The sequence below is a fragment of the Sturnira hondurensis genome, unplaced genomic scaffold (genome assembly GCF_014824575.4).
Source record: "Sturnira hondurensis isolate 20B ecotype Veracruz unplaced genomic scaffold, ASM1482457v3 Scaffold0009244, whole genome shotgun sequence".
Lineage (NCBI taxonomy): Eukaryota > Metazoa > Chordata > Mammalia > Chiroptera > Phyllostomidae > Sturnira > Sturnira hondurensis.
Window position 1 is genome coordinate 2,738,170 of NW_028081875.1, and position 16,425 is coordinate 2,754,594.

Here is a 16,425-nt window from a genome sequence, read left to right on the forward strand (position 1 = left end):
TCAATAACAGACGGATTTTTTTTTAGCTGAGATCCAATACTTTGGCCAGAATTATCTCAGTCAAAAGACATTTCTTCAGCGAGTGAGGCTATAGTTCAGACAGCGAGGTTAAGGTGAAGACCAAATACAATTTTGTGCAAAATCCCCACCCATTAAAAGAAGAAAAACAAATGTTTCACATTATATAAACTGTCTGAACACACAATCTTTGCATGTGCTCTTCAGGCACGTTTGGCAAGATTCTAAATTCATATTATCCAGCATAACATGGAACAGGTAAAGCTTCCTTGGAAAAGGAACCAAGGTACTGTAATAATTCCAGCTAAAGAAACTGATGCCAGTAAACCTATACAGTGCTTCAAACCAGACCTCTGTTCAATTAAATAAATCCCATCCTTTTTAGCAGAAATCCTGGTACAAACAAACAAGGAAACAAGTTTGCCAATAAGCAAAGTTCATCCATCAGGATATTAATTCCACAAAGATTTCAAATGAACTTGAGATAGGTAAAAATAATTCTTGTACCAGTATTGATTTTTACATTTTGTTCGTATCCAATATTTCTTCAAAATTCTTCCCCACCCCTAGAGAGACTGACATCCTTCAAAGAAAGGAAAATGGCACTCACCAGCCCCTTGCAGCTTTGGATGCTCTTCAGTGATTTGTAGAAAAAGTTTGTCTTCATGAAGGGCAATGCTCTGTGTCTCTTGTTCCTCTGTCCCCTTTTCTTTGGTTTGCTTCTTTTCCTCCTTGCCAAAAAGCAGCCACCTTTCTTTGAGAAATTCCTGCAATCCATTCCAAGCACTTTCTCCAGTAATGAATGCAAAGAAATTCTGTCTTTATTCATTTAAAGCATGAGGCTGGCCCTCTTTACAAATACTATTTTTAATAATCCCTTTTTCATATGCATCGGTTCAATGCAAGAAAGTGAATACAGTTGACCTGAAGCTTCTACTTTGCAAAGATCAGCTCTCCAGACCATATGTGTGTATCTACACAGCACCTTGCTGTGCATTTTTAAATAGTACATACAGAGAAACACAGATATTCTGCTATCTGCATATCTTTTTCTGGAAGGATTCATAAAAGACTATTACAAAGTTGACCTTTAAGGATGGAGATGAGGTAGAAACTTTCACTTTCATCTCAATGTTTTTGTACTGTTAAAATTTTTTCTAAATATATGTATAATCTTTGATTCTTTCAAAAAAATCAAGTAGTTATTTGAGTAATCATGTCCTTTATGTTTTTAGTACTTCTCTATACTAAAAACAACTTTTAAATTAAAAAAAAATAAAAGGCAACTTTTAAATTAAAATTTGAGGAGCAATTCTTCCTCAAATTATTCTACTTAACGTGTACTGCATAATTTTATCATGAATACCCACTACCTCCACAGATCCATATGCATGGAGAAGAAAATTACAATATCCCAATGAGGTATTTTGAAAAATATTTAAATTCTGGGTCCCCCATCAACCGTAGAAATGATTCTCCTACTTTTTGTTAACAGCAAAATTATCTCCAGGGAGGTGAAGCAATTCCAGGGCCAGCCTTTCTCTAGACTAGGTCACTGTGGATGTCACCCCACTGAAGCATTCATTTCTCTTTTTTTTCACCTCAAGTGGAGTGTTTTATTTTTTACTGTTTTTCAAGTACAATTTCTGCCTTTTCCCCTCACCCCTCCCCACTACCCCAGCCGTCCCAACCTCCCTCCCCCATTTTCACCCCCCACTCTTTTTTTCAAGACTTTATTTATTTATCTTTAGAGGGGAAGGGAAGGAGAGAAGGAGAGAAATATCAATGTATGGTTGCCTCTTGTGAGTCCCCCCCTGGGAACTAGCCTGCAACCCAGGCATGTGCCCTGACTGGGAATCGAACCGAGATTGTGTGGTTCGCAGGCCCGCGTTCAATCCACTGAGCTACACCAGCCAGGGCTCACCCCCGACTCTTATTGTTGTCCCTATATCCTTTATAATTGTTCGTGTAAGCCCTTCAACTTTTTCCCCCTTTATTCCCTCCCTTCTCTTTTCTGATCACTGTCAGCCTGTTCTGTTTTAATGTCTTTGGCTCTACTTTGCTTGCTTGTTCATTTTGTTGATTAGGTTCCTGTTAATGGTAAGATCATATGGTATTTGTCTTTCATCTGCCTGGCTTATTTCACTTAGCATAATGCTCTCTGGCTTATTTCACTTATCATAATGCTCTCCAGTTCAATGCATACTGTCACAAAGGGTAGGAGCTCCTTCTTTCTTTGACTTGGCAATTCCACAGCTAGGATTATATCCTAAGAAGCCTGAAACACCAATCCAAAAGAACTTATGCACCCCAATGTTCATAGCAGCACAAGTTACAATAGCCGAGTGCTGGAAGCAACCCAAATGCCTATCAGTAAATGAATGGATCAAAAAACTATGGTACATCTATACAGTGGAATTCTATGCAGCTGAAGCATTCATTTTAAAGATAGAAATGTGAAAGTTCAGAGAGATCGCAGGCCTCCATCACAGTTTGGTGGAGCAGGGACTGGCCCACAGCCTCAAGAGAAAAGGGTTACCTCTACATATCCCATGTGAAATATGGTACTGTGGCTGGATGTTCCCCTCCTCTGTGAATGCTCAACCCAGAGCCAAGGGACTTTGAAAGACTAACCTCCAGCCACAGGTTATGGGGAACCACAGGGGACAGATTTAAAAAACTCCTCACTTTGAAGGTGACATTTACAACACAGGCACCTTCCATCATGCTGGGTTGCTTTCTCAAGCTCTTACCCTTCACTAAGCAGCCCAATCCCAGAAATGGGAAGTAACAGGGAAATGGGGATTAAGAAAACTCAGGGATAGAGCCTGGTTCTATAGATTCTTCTCATTTCTTCAGAAAGGGCTGAAATGCCACCTTCATGACCCAGGCAAGCCAGTCCTTTTTTAGGCAACAGAAAGACACATGAAAATCCTATGGATAAGTAAGCATGTAAAGCTCATCTAAGTGAGTGATAACAGGCTAAGAGGATAGAGGACTTGAGAACATGCTTCTTTTTCATACTTATTCCTATTATCATTGTGACTAGCTTTTCTACAGAAAATGCTAACACTGTAGACTAAGTACTCCAGGTTTAAAGTTCAACCCCTAATCCTGGCTGTCTGATGAGATAGAATCACCCCCATTTTCATGCTCAAACCCTACAATTCATAGCTTGCTGGGGAGGTTGAAGAAAATAAACCAAATGTCTAGCCCTCAATATTCCTATCTATACAATGAATCTTTTTTTTAAGCCAAGAGACTTTAAAACCTGGGGAAAGTTTCTATATGAAAAAGATAGCTATTCTTGTATGTTTAATACTTTCAGCAGGTATGACTACAAGATACAACAAAAAATAATTTCTTTCCTGGTTCCCTCCACATGTCCAAACAGGCAGCTCCACTTGCAAGAAAGAGCTTCAATTCAAAAATCTCTTCTGTTAGTTTTAGAAAACCAAACACAAGAAAGAAAAACAAAACTAGCCAGAGTTCCCTTTGTAGTTAGAAACACCTAAATTATTTCTTAGCCTAGGATAATTTTCTTTCGCCTTCAGAATTTTCTGAAAAAAGTCCTCCATTTTTTGCTCACTGCCTTTTGGTTAACTTATACCTCTTAGAATTAACTTCATTTAGGATGATTTATGCATATTGCCTCTCTACCTTAGTTCTTCAGGGCTGACCTGAAATTTCCTGGGACAAATTTATGAAAATACTCTTCCCATTTCACTTGTTCTTTCACCTCCTGCCCACTCTGTCTGTAAGTGCTAATGAGTACACCAATAAAATAATTTTATCTTAATAGTGTTCATGCTGGAAACTCAGGGGTTGAGTAGGTGAGGCATGCCTATATAAGAGTTCAGACTGGTAATAGACTTGCTCACTCCCACAAAGCATTCAGATGTCATTCTTTATTTAAAGGCAGCTATTTTTAACAGGTGATGTCAGACTATCACCAGTGGCATTTTCATGACTACAAAAATTACAATTTTGTGTCTAGAGTTCCACCACCAGTGTGCCTAAACTTGGAAGCAGTTAACTGTTCTTGTGTCCAGCTCTAGAAGGCACTTCCCAGGGTTTTCTGACCATTACCTTTTGCAGATCAGAAACAAGATTGCCCTTTTGTAACCCAGAAGCAGTCTGCAATTTTAGCAAATGTGCTGACCTGCTTTCCCCCAACATCAGAAACAGTATTTATGCATTTACCTTATGCCAGATTCTCTGTTTCTTAGGTATACAGGGGTGAGAAGAGGCACCTCCAGGGCAAGCAGTTTTCTAACTATGGAAAATATTAGTGACCTCGTGTCCCCTACTCCTACCCCAATCTTCTTTGGGGTGACAGCACCTTAGAGGAAGCAAAGAGTAGCCCAGTCACCAGGCACTGAGAAAATACAGATTATCAGACAATATCCTGGGGAGGCAGAGGGAGAACACAATTCATGGAATTTTGTTCAGTTCATTACTATAAAAATATAGAAAGCTATGGCCTCTCTGTTCTCTTTTTAAGTTCCAGATCCCATCATTAGGGCTAGGGGATACAGTGGGTAGAGGTTAAGGGGTCACAGCTGCTGGAGGAGGGACTGCCATGGAGACCCCTTTGAGGCTTTCCTGGGCATGATGGAAGAAGTAGGAGTGAGAAGAAACAGAATCACTGTTTGCAAAAGGCTGAAGGAGAGAAAGTGGTGGATGGGGCTGGAACACAGGAAAAGAGCACAGTAGACAGGGCAGAAAGGGAAGAAGAGAGGAAAGCAGGAAGGACTAAAGAGGAAAAGCTTTAAAGGATAAAGAAAAGAAAGGGGAAATGAGGAAGGAAAAAAGGTAGAGTAGGAAGGAAGGAGTTAGAAAAGAAAGAAGGAACTAGAGGGTAAATGGGGAAAGAGGGAAGTAGGGGAAAGAGAACGGGAGGAAGAGTTTTGGACAATCCTGGAAGAAGTGGGAAAAGGCTGATAGAAGGAAGCCACACCAGACCAGGTGTCATGACATGGGTGGAACAGTTGAAAACCAGAGTTCATAAAAGCCTAAAAATTCTGACCCACAACTGAAGTGTAGCCGCGGGGCCAGGGGACAGAGCAAGGCCATGCCCCCACGGGCAGACCCACTGCACCTCTTCCGAGTGTCCTTCCATCTGCTGGCAAAGCTGCAGAGCCTAGTTGTGCTTCCTGGTCTGCCTTCCGCTCCGCCGCCTCCTCCCGATTCCCACTGTGGGCAGCGCTACCCCTAGGAAGTCGAGGCTGGGACCGGCAGTCCGTGTAAGCTACTGAGGCTGTCTGGGGCCTTGCTGCCAGGGCTGGGAGGCTTCTGGTCGGCCGCTGTGGGAAGAAGCACACGGGTGTCGGGTCACTGCAAGGCGCGGCTCAGAGCCAGAGACCTGGGGAGCCAGGACACCCGCAAACCTAGAAGACAGCTCGAGGATCCAGGATGAACTTGCCGCGAGCACTAGATACAGCAGAGGTTTGGAAGGAGGAAGCGGAGACTTGCTCTCTCAAACAACCCCAAGTGTCAGTCGGCTCCCACCCTTCCTCCTCCCCTAAAGGAGTAACTTGAGAGGGAAACCAAGTGGCTCCCCTTGCAAGGCCATTTTGCAGGTGCTGCCCAGACCAATGACTTGGTACAATTCTCTGCAACGCGCTCAACACAGAAGGCAATAGGTGCAGGGAGGTACTGCGCTGCCACCCATTGCACCCCCACGCCCAGGAAGCTATGAAATCAGAGATCTCTGGGGGAGGGAGCAGATAATTGAGATTCGCACACCCCTCCTCCCAACCTTCACCCACCAACCCCAGACCTCAGCTGGCCTGGTACAAGCCCGAATAGCTAGTTGCCGGTGCACCAGGTCCACTGTCCCTCAGAAAGGCTTGGAGCGCTGTCTTTACACAGGGAGAGATCAAGTGGAGCACCAGTCACCAAATACATATCTCTTTGGTGTCTTTGGAGGGCTCTGGGCTGCCGAGAGCTTTCCCCGAAAAGGAAGTGGCTGATCTTTAAGGGGGTGGGTGACTTTAGCCCGAGAATCTAGATTCCCTCACCACCTCAGGCACAGTACATCCTAGGGGACAAGGGATTAAGTGACAGTAGGCTTGCCAAATCAGGTGGCATTCTGTATGTTGCTCTACTATTTGGGGTTTTGGATAGGGGCCCAAGTTTTGCTACTGGAAGCCAAAAAAATGACACCATTATTGTGCAACCTCTGTTTTTCCTTCCGGATCCCTACCAGCTTAGCTTCTCCTGTACTAGGAGGCACAAGTTCGTTTACATCTAAAGGCGCCTATTTTCAACTTTATTTTTCCCTCCACCAAGTCCTTCTTTGAAAGGGGAGCTCTGAGCACCTCACTTTGGGGTGAGAGGGAACTCTGGAATATTTTTCTCTGCAGCTGCCCCTGCCTCTGCTCCAGCCCCATGGGCAACCTACTGTGTGTGAGAAACTGAGTTGTACATCTCTGCTAGAGGGATGCATGTACACACATGAGGAAGAGGGTAAGAAGCAAAATTCTCTGTAGCCCAAGAATGAAGCAGCTAGGGGATGCAGAAAGAAATTGAAAGTTTAGCCCCTGCAGCAGTGGGGTGCACTGCTGAGGCCATAAACAAGGTTTGTTTCTTCCCGTGGCTCAAACCCAGACTGGGTAACTGGCTGGGACACATAGGCAAGCACACACATCTGGTTTCTCAGGAGTTTCTAGGGGGTCTAAAGCCTTCTCCAGGGAAGAGTGACCCCTTAGCTGTCCCATAACTCAACTCTTCTGCCTCATTTCATACCCACACACCCCCACATCACCTCTCATCTCTCTTGCCTAAACAGTTGTGGCCACTCAGCCAGAGAGGTTTCCAGACCTCCTCTCCACTCTGTACACACACTTCAAGGTGAGGAGGACCTATTTAGAAAATCTCTAAGGAGGAGGAGGTTTCTCAGTCTAGGGCCAGTTGCCTTAGAGACAAGTAATAAAAATCATAAAAAAATAAAACACCTCGGAGCCCATAGATAGATTCCACCCCTGCTGCAGGCAAATCTTGTTGCCTTTTTAGCTCTGCCAATGCCTGTCCTCCCCATAGTGCCCCTGCTACCTTCCTTTTCCACCACAGGTCCCTCAGCAATGAGAGTGAGTGAGAGACTGGGGCCCTAAGGCATTGGATGCTTTTCAGGAACTTTAACTTAATTCTAGGGGGACACGCATTTTTTTAAGTGTTGGGATTGCTATTTCATGGCCACTGGGACCTAGGAAATGCGGGCAGATGAAGGGCGGAGGAGGGGGAAGAGGTCTGGAAGGGCTGGGTCAAATGAAATCTGCGTTGCCAGCAGCCAGTCTGCCAGGCAAACCCCTGTGCCCTAATGCTCTCTGGCAAAGGTTGCTTTCAGAGTCAATTTTTCAAGAACTAATCCTGAGCAGAGAAAACAAGAACGGAGATGAGAGTTATCTGTAACAAATATAAACAAAATATTCTTTGAACCTATGCAATTCCCTATAGATTTGATTTCCAAATCTTTAGTCTTTACAAACCCCTGATGGGAAGGGTTTTGAGGTTTTGAAGTCTTCTGGAAACATGCTGTAAATACTAGCTGTCTTGAGGGAACATCTGGTGAGGTCCGTCACATATGAGGGTGGAGATGAGATGGTCCTGACTTAGTTATGAAAAGGCAATGGGATGGGTGTTGAAATTCCCAGAAAATCAGCACCTTTCCACGTGTAGATAAATTGGAACTTTCTATTCCTTAGGTTCCCAAGAATTAAAGTTTGCTTTCATGGACAGGTAATGTAAATTATACTTTCTTGCCTACCTAATACCGAACCCACAGGCATTACTCTTTACTAAGATAAAATTCATAAATTGTGATGCTTAATTTAACATTTGATTAGACTACCCTTAAGGTAACCTCTAAGTTCCTTGGCACCTGATTTGTACTATATATGGATTAGATGATCAAAAATATTTGTTTTACTGAGCATTCATGATATTAACTTGCTTTCAGTAAAGAAAAATTCTCCTCCTGAAAAAATAATTCAATAAAAGTTATTTCTACTATTTTTATTAACTGAACAACAATTAAATATAGTAATTGTCTTGTGGGGTTGTTTAAATATAACTTTAAAGCAATGATTAGGGGGAAAAGGCAGTAATCCAGATTACTTTGCTTGTAATTTTTCAAAGACCAGTTGGTGGTGTGGACGGTCATTGAAGTCAGCTTTCTGCCAGTAAGAATAAAACTTTTTAACCCAAATAGGTATGTAATTCTAATTATTTTTGTGTTCCTTGTTCAAAGGCAAACACTTGTGTGCAGTTTGAGAAACCATTGTTTAATGATGACCTTCATTTATTTAATGATCCTTTATCTACATCTTTAAAGAACTGTGAAGATCAGGAAATTAAGTTATTAATTTCATATAATAATATAGCTAATTATTACTACAGACTTTGAAAATTAGTGAGGTGCTTCATAATAGGAAGTGAATATAATGGTAAAACGGTCATGAATGCAAATGCCATTCAATAGCTCTGTATTTCTGAAAGCGTCTTCTAAAGAAAATCAACCACCAATGAATCCCCAGCCCAATTAACTTGAATTAGTTTAGAATTCAGAACTGTGTGTTTTACCTTTGGGTTGTTACCTACGGGCCATAATTTGTTTCTAAAGTTGAGCTTGAAATGCCCCAGAACAAAATTAGCAAAGGACTACACTGCTCTGAGAACAGCGAGTTATTTTATAAATCTTCTTTCTGCTTGAGATCAGCGCTGGGGAAAATCGTTTAAATGTGTGGATACACTTTTCTAATTAAAATTAACCTGCTTAGTCAAATGATTTATATAGTAAGGTAAATTTCATTCCAATTTATTATTCAAATATAAGGTCAGTTGTCCAGAAAGCAGTTAGATTTGAGGCCAAGGACAAGAAAAACCCTGAGCAAAGCATTCACTCTGAGACCTCTTATTGTTCCTTAAATGTAAAGCTTTAGAGGAGTTCTAATACTCAATTTTTTTATTTTCTTTACTTGGATTTTCTTATAAATGAGCGAATGGTATTCTATTTTTAAATTTGGTTTAAAGTTTAAAATAATTATATTTCTCAATTTTTGTAATTTATAGTCCATGTTTGTGTTTTAAGAAAGGTGAAATTTTTTTAAAAAATTATTTACTTGACTAATTAAGGGCAGTTTAATATATTGTCTCTCACACACACAACTCAAGTCAGGATACTGTGTCTCCTTAAAAATAAAGCTTTTTTCCTGACTCCCCCTTCCTCCTTGGTAGATATGAGGTGGACCTGACTGGTAAAGATCCTTCCAGAATACCACTCTGCCCCAGGCTGACTCTAAGGTTTGTGTTCTGATTCCCTCACTGCTGTTGCTGGGACCTCCTTAGGTGACCTCTTCCTTTCTTGGGGTGGTTGAAGTTGCATATGTGTGGTGGTTAGAACCTATTGCAGGCAGGTTCTTTGAAATTAGCAAATTCTGCCACTCTTTTCACCTATGAGGAAAATGAGGACTCAGGGGCAGATGAGCTCTTCCCAATTTACAGGAAAAAACAGAACCTGAAGGTCAGTGTAAGAAGATGCCCCTGGTACTGTTGACCAGCAATTAAACACCTCAAATCCATTAGTTTGGCTTATCATGGACAAAGAGGAGGGGGGGAAAGTACTCTCAGCCACTGGACCATACAGAGTTCAAAGAGTATAATCGTAGGGATGCATGGTTGAAATGCTCTTTCCTTTTCCCAACAGTGAAGGTCCAGTTTTGTTTTTGTTTTTAAGAGGAACCTGGGGAGAAACAGAAGGGCAGTGCCTGGAAGTATCCGGGTTTCAGTCCAGGCACCAGAGCAGGTCCACCACGAAAGGCTAAGCTTCTCAGGCCATGGAAAGGTGAGTTTGAATGATGTGTCTAGACCCTTCTAGGGATGTACTAATGAGATGCAGAAAGAAGTAATTACTTGGCAAAGGGCACAAGAACTAGATCCAAACATGACCCTCTTTCTTCTCTCTCTGAACAAGTGTGTGGGGGTGAGGGCAGTCCTAGGGGTTCTCTCAACCTCTGCCTGCCTTTCTAGAGACAAGCGTCAGGGAATACACTTGTTAGAAATCCATCTGCTTCAAGAAGCAACACGTTTAAACTGGAGGAAGGAAGCATTTATGCTCGGTACCAAATCTCTTGCTATCTTTCCCACTATTACAACCCCCACCCTTGAACCTTTTCTAACCGGCTCTGCTTTCACCCGAACCATTCCCACCCGTCCCCCTCACCTTCTCGGTTGTGATGCTTGAAGGTCAACGCCGCCACTGCGAGCTCCCCGCCGTGCACTGTGACGCCGGCTCCTCCGGCTCCGGAGGGCGCCAACTGGGGGGCCTGCGCTGAAGGCCACGGGGAGGCGAGGTAGCCCCCCGCGGGCCCGCTGTACACGCCATGCTGGTTGGAGGTAGGGTAGGCGCAGGCGGGGAGGAAGCCGCCCACTGCGGAGAGGCCAGACGCTGACTGTGAGGATGGAGAGGGACAGACTATCACCAGACAATAGGGCCCTCTTCTCCAGCATATGGAGTTACTGAGGCAAGAGATACTTCTTTCCCCCCTTCTACCCCCTCAATTATCTCAACGCAAAGCTTGGTTTCTAATTTTCCTAGTAAGGATTCTAGCAAAGTGATGTTCACTCAAATTATTGTAAATAATAATAATAAGTGAGGGGCATCATAGTATTCATCAACTGGGATGTAGAGAAAAAGAGTCCTCAATCATATGTGTTAGGAGTTCAAGTTTTTATAGCAGAAGTATCTTGGCAAAAGGCAACTCAATCCCCTCTAAAGCCAACCTCTTCCCCAAACTAGTGCGGTGGAGAAAAGAAGAGAAAACGCCTGCGTGGGTGCTGGGTGGCCCAGCTGCCAGAAATCCTGAGGCCCCTGGCCTGGGAGAGTTTCCTCTTTCTCTCTCTCTTTCCCCCAACCCACCTCCCCACCCAGAGTCTTCCGCTCATCTAATTAAGGACATCTCCTTCCCCTCACCCTTGATTACCTGGGTGTACTTAATGTCTGCCTCTAAGGTGGGTTTCTCGAGCCCATTTACTGCTGGGGTGGCGGGGAAGGTCATGCGGTTCACACTAGCCCAATCTTCCATCTTCTGGGAGTAGGTGGCACCTTCGTTCCCGGCCAAGGCCCCTGCAGGGAAACAGAACGGATTAGTAGAAACGTCCGAATCTGTGCTGGGCACAAGCGTGGCCCTCCGGCCAGTCGTTTACACAAGTGCCTACAAGCACTTAGCTCATTTCCCAGGGCGCAGCTGAGGGTCTTTCAAACCTGAGGCGCCAAACGCTCCTAGAGCGATTGAGAGCCAGAGGCAATGGAGCACGAGATTTCGCTTTCACGCCGCCCAGCGGGGCAGAAGTTCCTCCTTACTCCCCCAAGCCTACGGCCAGCATCCCGAAAAAGAGACGTCCAGCGGAAAGGCGGCATCTGAGACAAGGGCATACTCAGCCATGGTGCCTTTCTGCTGTCTACTGGCAGTTCCCAGTGAGATTAGAGTTCAAATCCAAAGCAGGCTCGTGAGAATTGTTTGGGATTCTCAAAGCTTTAGCAAGTGTCTGGAAGGCTGGGAGACAATTTTACTCAAAATTGCCTCCGGAGACATCTGGGATCTCCCAAAGGAGGCGTCAACCCAGTAACCAGCAAGCATCCCCTGCATGTGTCTGCTTCTTCCACACGTGTGTGCGCAAGAAAGAAACACAAAGAAAGTTCCAGACCTGAGCAAGAACCTGGTAAGGCCAGGTGCCAGCCAGTTATCCAGTCTGGGTTTGAGCCACCAGAAGAAACAAACCTTGTTTACGGCCTCAGCAGTGCGCCCCACTGCTGCAGGGGCTAAACTTTCCATTTCTTTCTGCGGCCCCTACCCCCTTCTTTCTTGGGCTACAGAGAATTCTGCTTCTTACCCTCTTCCTCAGTCTGCTCACATAAAAGCTTACCATCCCTTGCCCAGCTTCTGGGGGCAGGGAGCAGTTCTAAGAAACAGGGCACTCAATCCAGCTCACACACGATTTTCCCAAGCTCTGCACCAAGGCTGCCTCGATCTTCTTTCCCTACTCCACTTTCTCCATTCCCTGAGAGATATGGCCATAAATTTGTTGATTTCTAATTACAGGCGACAGGCAAATCCTTTGAGCTTCCACCCCAAAGATGGCTGCAGCTTTGGGGTGCCACAGTGGAGATCCCAGTTCCAGAACCTGCGATGAAGCTAGGCCTACTTGAGATCTAGGTCACTACACGAGATGGGCCAGGTGGCCCCTTCACCTTTTACTCAAAAAACCTTGGGGCATGGGGGAGATGAGATCTTTTGGAAAACTGTGAGGAATACTGGAAGACCCTTAAAAATCAAAGAACTCACTGATGTTTGTTTGGCTTAAATCTGAGATAGAAGTTTGCCTTTGCCTTTTTTTTTTTTTTTTTTTTTTTTTTTTTTTTGCGCAAGTAGGAAGAAACGCCATTTCAGTCTTCTGAATCTGTGGTCGGAGACTGCTCTTCCATTAGGGAAATATTTTCCATATTGGTCATAAAAAGTTCAAGATATCCGAGGGTCCCACATAAGGTCTGTGACCCTTAACCTCCCTGTCCAGCCCTAGCCTTCCCCTGAGCCAAAGTGGTCCAAGGAGTGTGACCCTTTTCCCTCATGCCCACTCCCCTACCAACTTCCAATTCTTCCCCTTCCAAGAAGGTTACAGAAGGCCTCCACGACTGACCTGTTTGTTCCATAAACGTCCGGATGCCCAGGATGTTGCTGACCGAGTGCGCCGAGGGCCATGAACGGGGAATGCTGACGTGACCGGCTGTTCCCGGGACGCCGTGGTGACTGCCCATTTTGGCGCCGGTGGGCGACACAGGACTGGGGTAAGGGTACTGATAGATGTGGTTGTAGGGCAGCGCCGGCTGTGGCTGCAGCTGCTTGCTCGCTTCGTAGGGCACAGGCTGCGCCAAGCTGCCAATCTTATTCCTCAGGATGCGGCTGATGGAGCTCACAGAGGGCACGTTGTATTTATCGCAGACGCCGTCGGCCAGCAGCCGGTCCCGAATCTCCCAGGCAAAGATGCCAGGGTCGCCCTGCTTGTAGTCCCGAATGTGTTTGACCACGTTGGGGGTGGTGACGCGGGGTTTGCTACCTCCGATGGCCCCTGGCAGGATGGAACCTGTCTCGTTGTAGCGCGCCAGGATCTTGCTCACGCAGCCGTGGGATACCCGAAGCTGCCGGCTGATGTCACAAGGTCGGATACCCAGCTGCGCCAGCTCCACGATGCGCAAGCGGATGGCGTTGGGCAGGGGGCGGCCGTTGACAAATACGCCGCCCAGCTGGTTCACCTCGCCGTATGTCTGCTCTGCGGACGTGCCCGAGGACAATGAGCAAGGAACCGAAAAAATACCAGAGGATTAACCAAGGGTGGTTGTACCGAGCTAGGGGCCGCACCCAGGCGTGCCTCAGAAAATGTCCTGCCGATACCCAGAATCTGCGGGCAAACGCTGGGTATGCCTTCGGAACTGAGCGCAGTCATAGGGACCTCGGAAGGGGGCGCGGAGCCCTACAACCCTCCACGTCCTTTTGACGCCATCTCACGTGGGAGGCCCCAACCCCGACGTGAACTATCCCCACCTCGCCCAGAAGGCTGGGCACTTGAGAAAAGTGCGGCTCGTCCATAACCTGGACGGAGACTACCAGGGGGGAAAAGGCGAGAGGAAAGGGAAACGTCGGGACAAGACACACCTCGTCCTCCTACCCGCCCCCACTTGCCTCCAGCCCCTTACCCATTGTGCGCAGGCCAGCCAGCTGAGTGAAGCGGGGTGGCAGCGCCTGGGCCCAGAGCAGTCCCAACGAGCTCGGGTGCCGGCTGCCAATGGAGAGGCATAGAGGGAAGGCGAGCGCCAGCCGAGAGCCGCGGGTATCAGGCGGAGCTGGAAACGCTCTGTACACCGCTGCCAAACTCGCTGCCTCCCGCCGCCGAGCCCGCCGCTGCCGCCGCAGCCGCCGCAGCCGCCGCGCTCTCCCAAGATACTCCCCAGGACCAAGACCCCAGTCTCAGAGTTAACTTCATCCGATTAAGAAAAATTCGTCTGACCCGGAGACTGCAGCGTGCAAGGATCAATTTTACGTGTCCTCCACGTCAATCTCAGCAGTCGTGCAGGAGACTCATGAATTGGCAGCTCATTGGTTCCCGTCACTGCACCCCGGCACCCCCCCTCCCCTCCATGAAACTCTACCCTCTTCTCGGTCCTCTGCTATCTGCCCTCCTCCGGACCCATCCTCAACCCCATCCTCCTCCCTACACACAAACACATAGTCCTAACCTTAGCTGTCCTGGGACCATCTACTTGATCTGCTACCCTGGAAGAATTTTACCCCTCCGGTTCTGATCAAGATGGGGTAGTCATTTCAAATTGTTGAATATTTATTAGTACTACTACTAGTTTGGGTTTTAGTTTTACTACCAACTCCACAGCCATTACTGTTAAGAAATCACAGGATTAAAGTTGATCAAGACAAGATGCTTAGTGTGAGGTATCAGTGCCCCATTTCCGAGAGTTTGAGCATCGCGATGAGCATTCACAGTGACTGGCCCAAGGCATTTGCTGTATCCTATTTCTGGCCGACACTCCAATCCTGCTTTCAAGAAATATTTACAGTGTTTAATAGCCACCCGTACCCTTGGGGTAGTGTTGTTATTTCAGTGATGTGAACGGTGCCGGTTCTAGATTCTGTCTCCCTGAGACCAGTCCCATCCACCCGAACTCATTCCACCCTGAAGTGACACAGGACAAAGGAAGGTCGGAAAGGGATTCTGATCTGTTGCCCCTCCCCCACCCCCCACACCGCCAGGGATGTCCTGGTGACTCCGACCCTCCCTAGGAAGGTCGAACGCTGTAGCCCTGGCTCTAGGCCTTAAAGGCAGGTCCTTTCATCCAGTCAGGGAACCCTGAATTCCTCCACATCTGTATTGCCTGGTCTCACATTTCACACAGCATCCGCAGCTTCTAGAGGGTTTTTGTGAAACCTCTGAATGGTTCTTTCCCCTTCGTTTAAGGGAGAGGGGAGTGAGCATCCCTGAACTCTCTAGCTTTTGCAGGAACCATCAACCCCCTCCTCTATTTGTATCTTGCATCAATGCCCAGTTCTGGACTTTCCCAGCCTGTGTCTCTAACTGCAGTAGTCAAAGAGTGAGCTGTGCGGTGGAGTCCATGAGAAAGCAGGTGGAGGGAGAAAGCTCCTGGTTTTGCCCCAACTGACAGAGAGGAGATTAAGACAATGGAGGTCAGCTTGAAGCCAGTAAGCACCAAGGGCTTAAGGCTGAACATACTGGAACAGGAAGGGCGACACAGAAGGAAGCCTGAAGAGCCTTGGTTCTCAGGACAGCCCTGTGCTCCTTGCTCTCCTCAGGAGGTGGGAATAATTCCCGGCTCCGTTGCCCCAGAGTCTAATGTTTTGGGGCTAGAAAATAGCTGGGGGGTGATGCTGCGGGAGGATCAGCAGAGGCAGGGAGCAATAGCAACCCAGTCCTGACGCCTTTCCCTCCACTTCGGGACCAGAAAGTGCAGCTGGCTCTGCATTAACTTGTCCAAATGTGTCAATTCGGGGGGGGGGGGGTGGCGGTGGGCAGAGCTCGGCTGAGATGCAGGGGGGCCACAGGCAAGAATTACCCTTGGAAAGAAAACCCAAGTTTAAAAGAAGTGAGAACTCTCCCCTGCTGCATCACGGAAAACTGGGGACCCAGAAGAGGATTGTCTGTGCACTGGCCAAGTACTTTCTAAAAGACTAGGCCAGTCTAAGTCAGCGCAGGGGTAGAGACAGGGTAAAGGGATAGTCTGAAATACGATGGGCAAACCGGAGCCAGGGGTTCTGCAAAAGTGCAGAGCAGAGGATTGAGTATGCCCTGGCTGTGGAGCTCTCTGAGACTGTGCATGGTGCGAGGTGCCCTGCTCAGTTCTTTCTAGGTTATTTGGACCCTGTTTACTCCTGATCTAGACTTTCGTTGCCTGAATTTCAAGCCAGGCCCTGAAGGATCAGAAGGGTTGCTTCCTGGGTCTGGGAACCACAATATGCATAACCTAATGCATCCCTGAGATAAGGTGAAACAGCTAAAGGTATTTCTTTCCTTTGTAGGCCAGGAGTAGACAGGAACGCTCAGAGAAAACATTGTAAAGCCGTTGGTACTTCTGTGAGAGCTGGTTTGCTCTAACTGTTCTCAGGGAACATTACTCCACATCTACCAGCAGAGCACTGGGCGCTGGCAACGAGGTACAGTTCAGAACAGCACCAGCTCCCTATTGCCCTCCGCCAAGGCCCGCGGGGCGGGGGTAGGCAAAAAATCATGCCTGGGGGCTCTCTGCAGTGTCAGAGCCTGTCTGCCCTTACTTCACATCCCACCTTCCTCTCAATCCCCAAAGCTCCAGCAGCGAGCTAGTACCAA

At 46.7% G+C, this 16,425-nt stretch overlaps 1 protein-coding gene across 1 annotated transcript; it reads right to left on the reverse strand.

The window, feature by feature from the left end:
- Window positions 1-4,874: 4,874 nt before the first annotated feature.
- On the reverse strand, window positions 4,875-15,918 carry PAX1 (paired box 1). Its single transcript, XM_037056993.1, has 7 exons — window positions 15,841-15,918; window positions 13,769-14,015; window positions 13,550-13,675; window positions 12,715-13,362; window positions 11,001-11,143; window positions 10,241-10,469; window positions 4,875-5,324 (listed from the first exon to the last, which is right to left on the reverse strand). The coding sequence occupies exons 1-7, from the start codon at window positions 15,916-15,918 to the stop codon at window positions 5,233-5,235; spliced, it is 1,563 nt and encodes a 520-aa protein (XP_036912888.1). The 3' UTR covers window positions 4,875-5,232.
- Window positions 15,919-16,425: the final 507 nt, after the last annotated feature.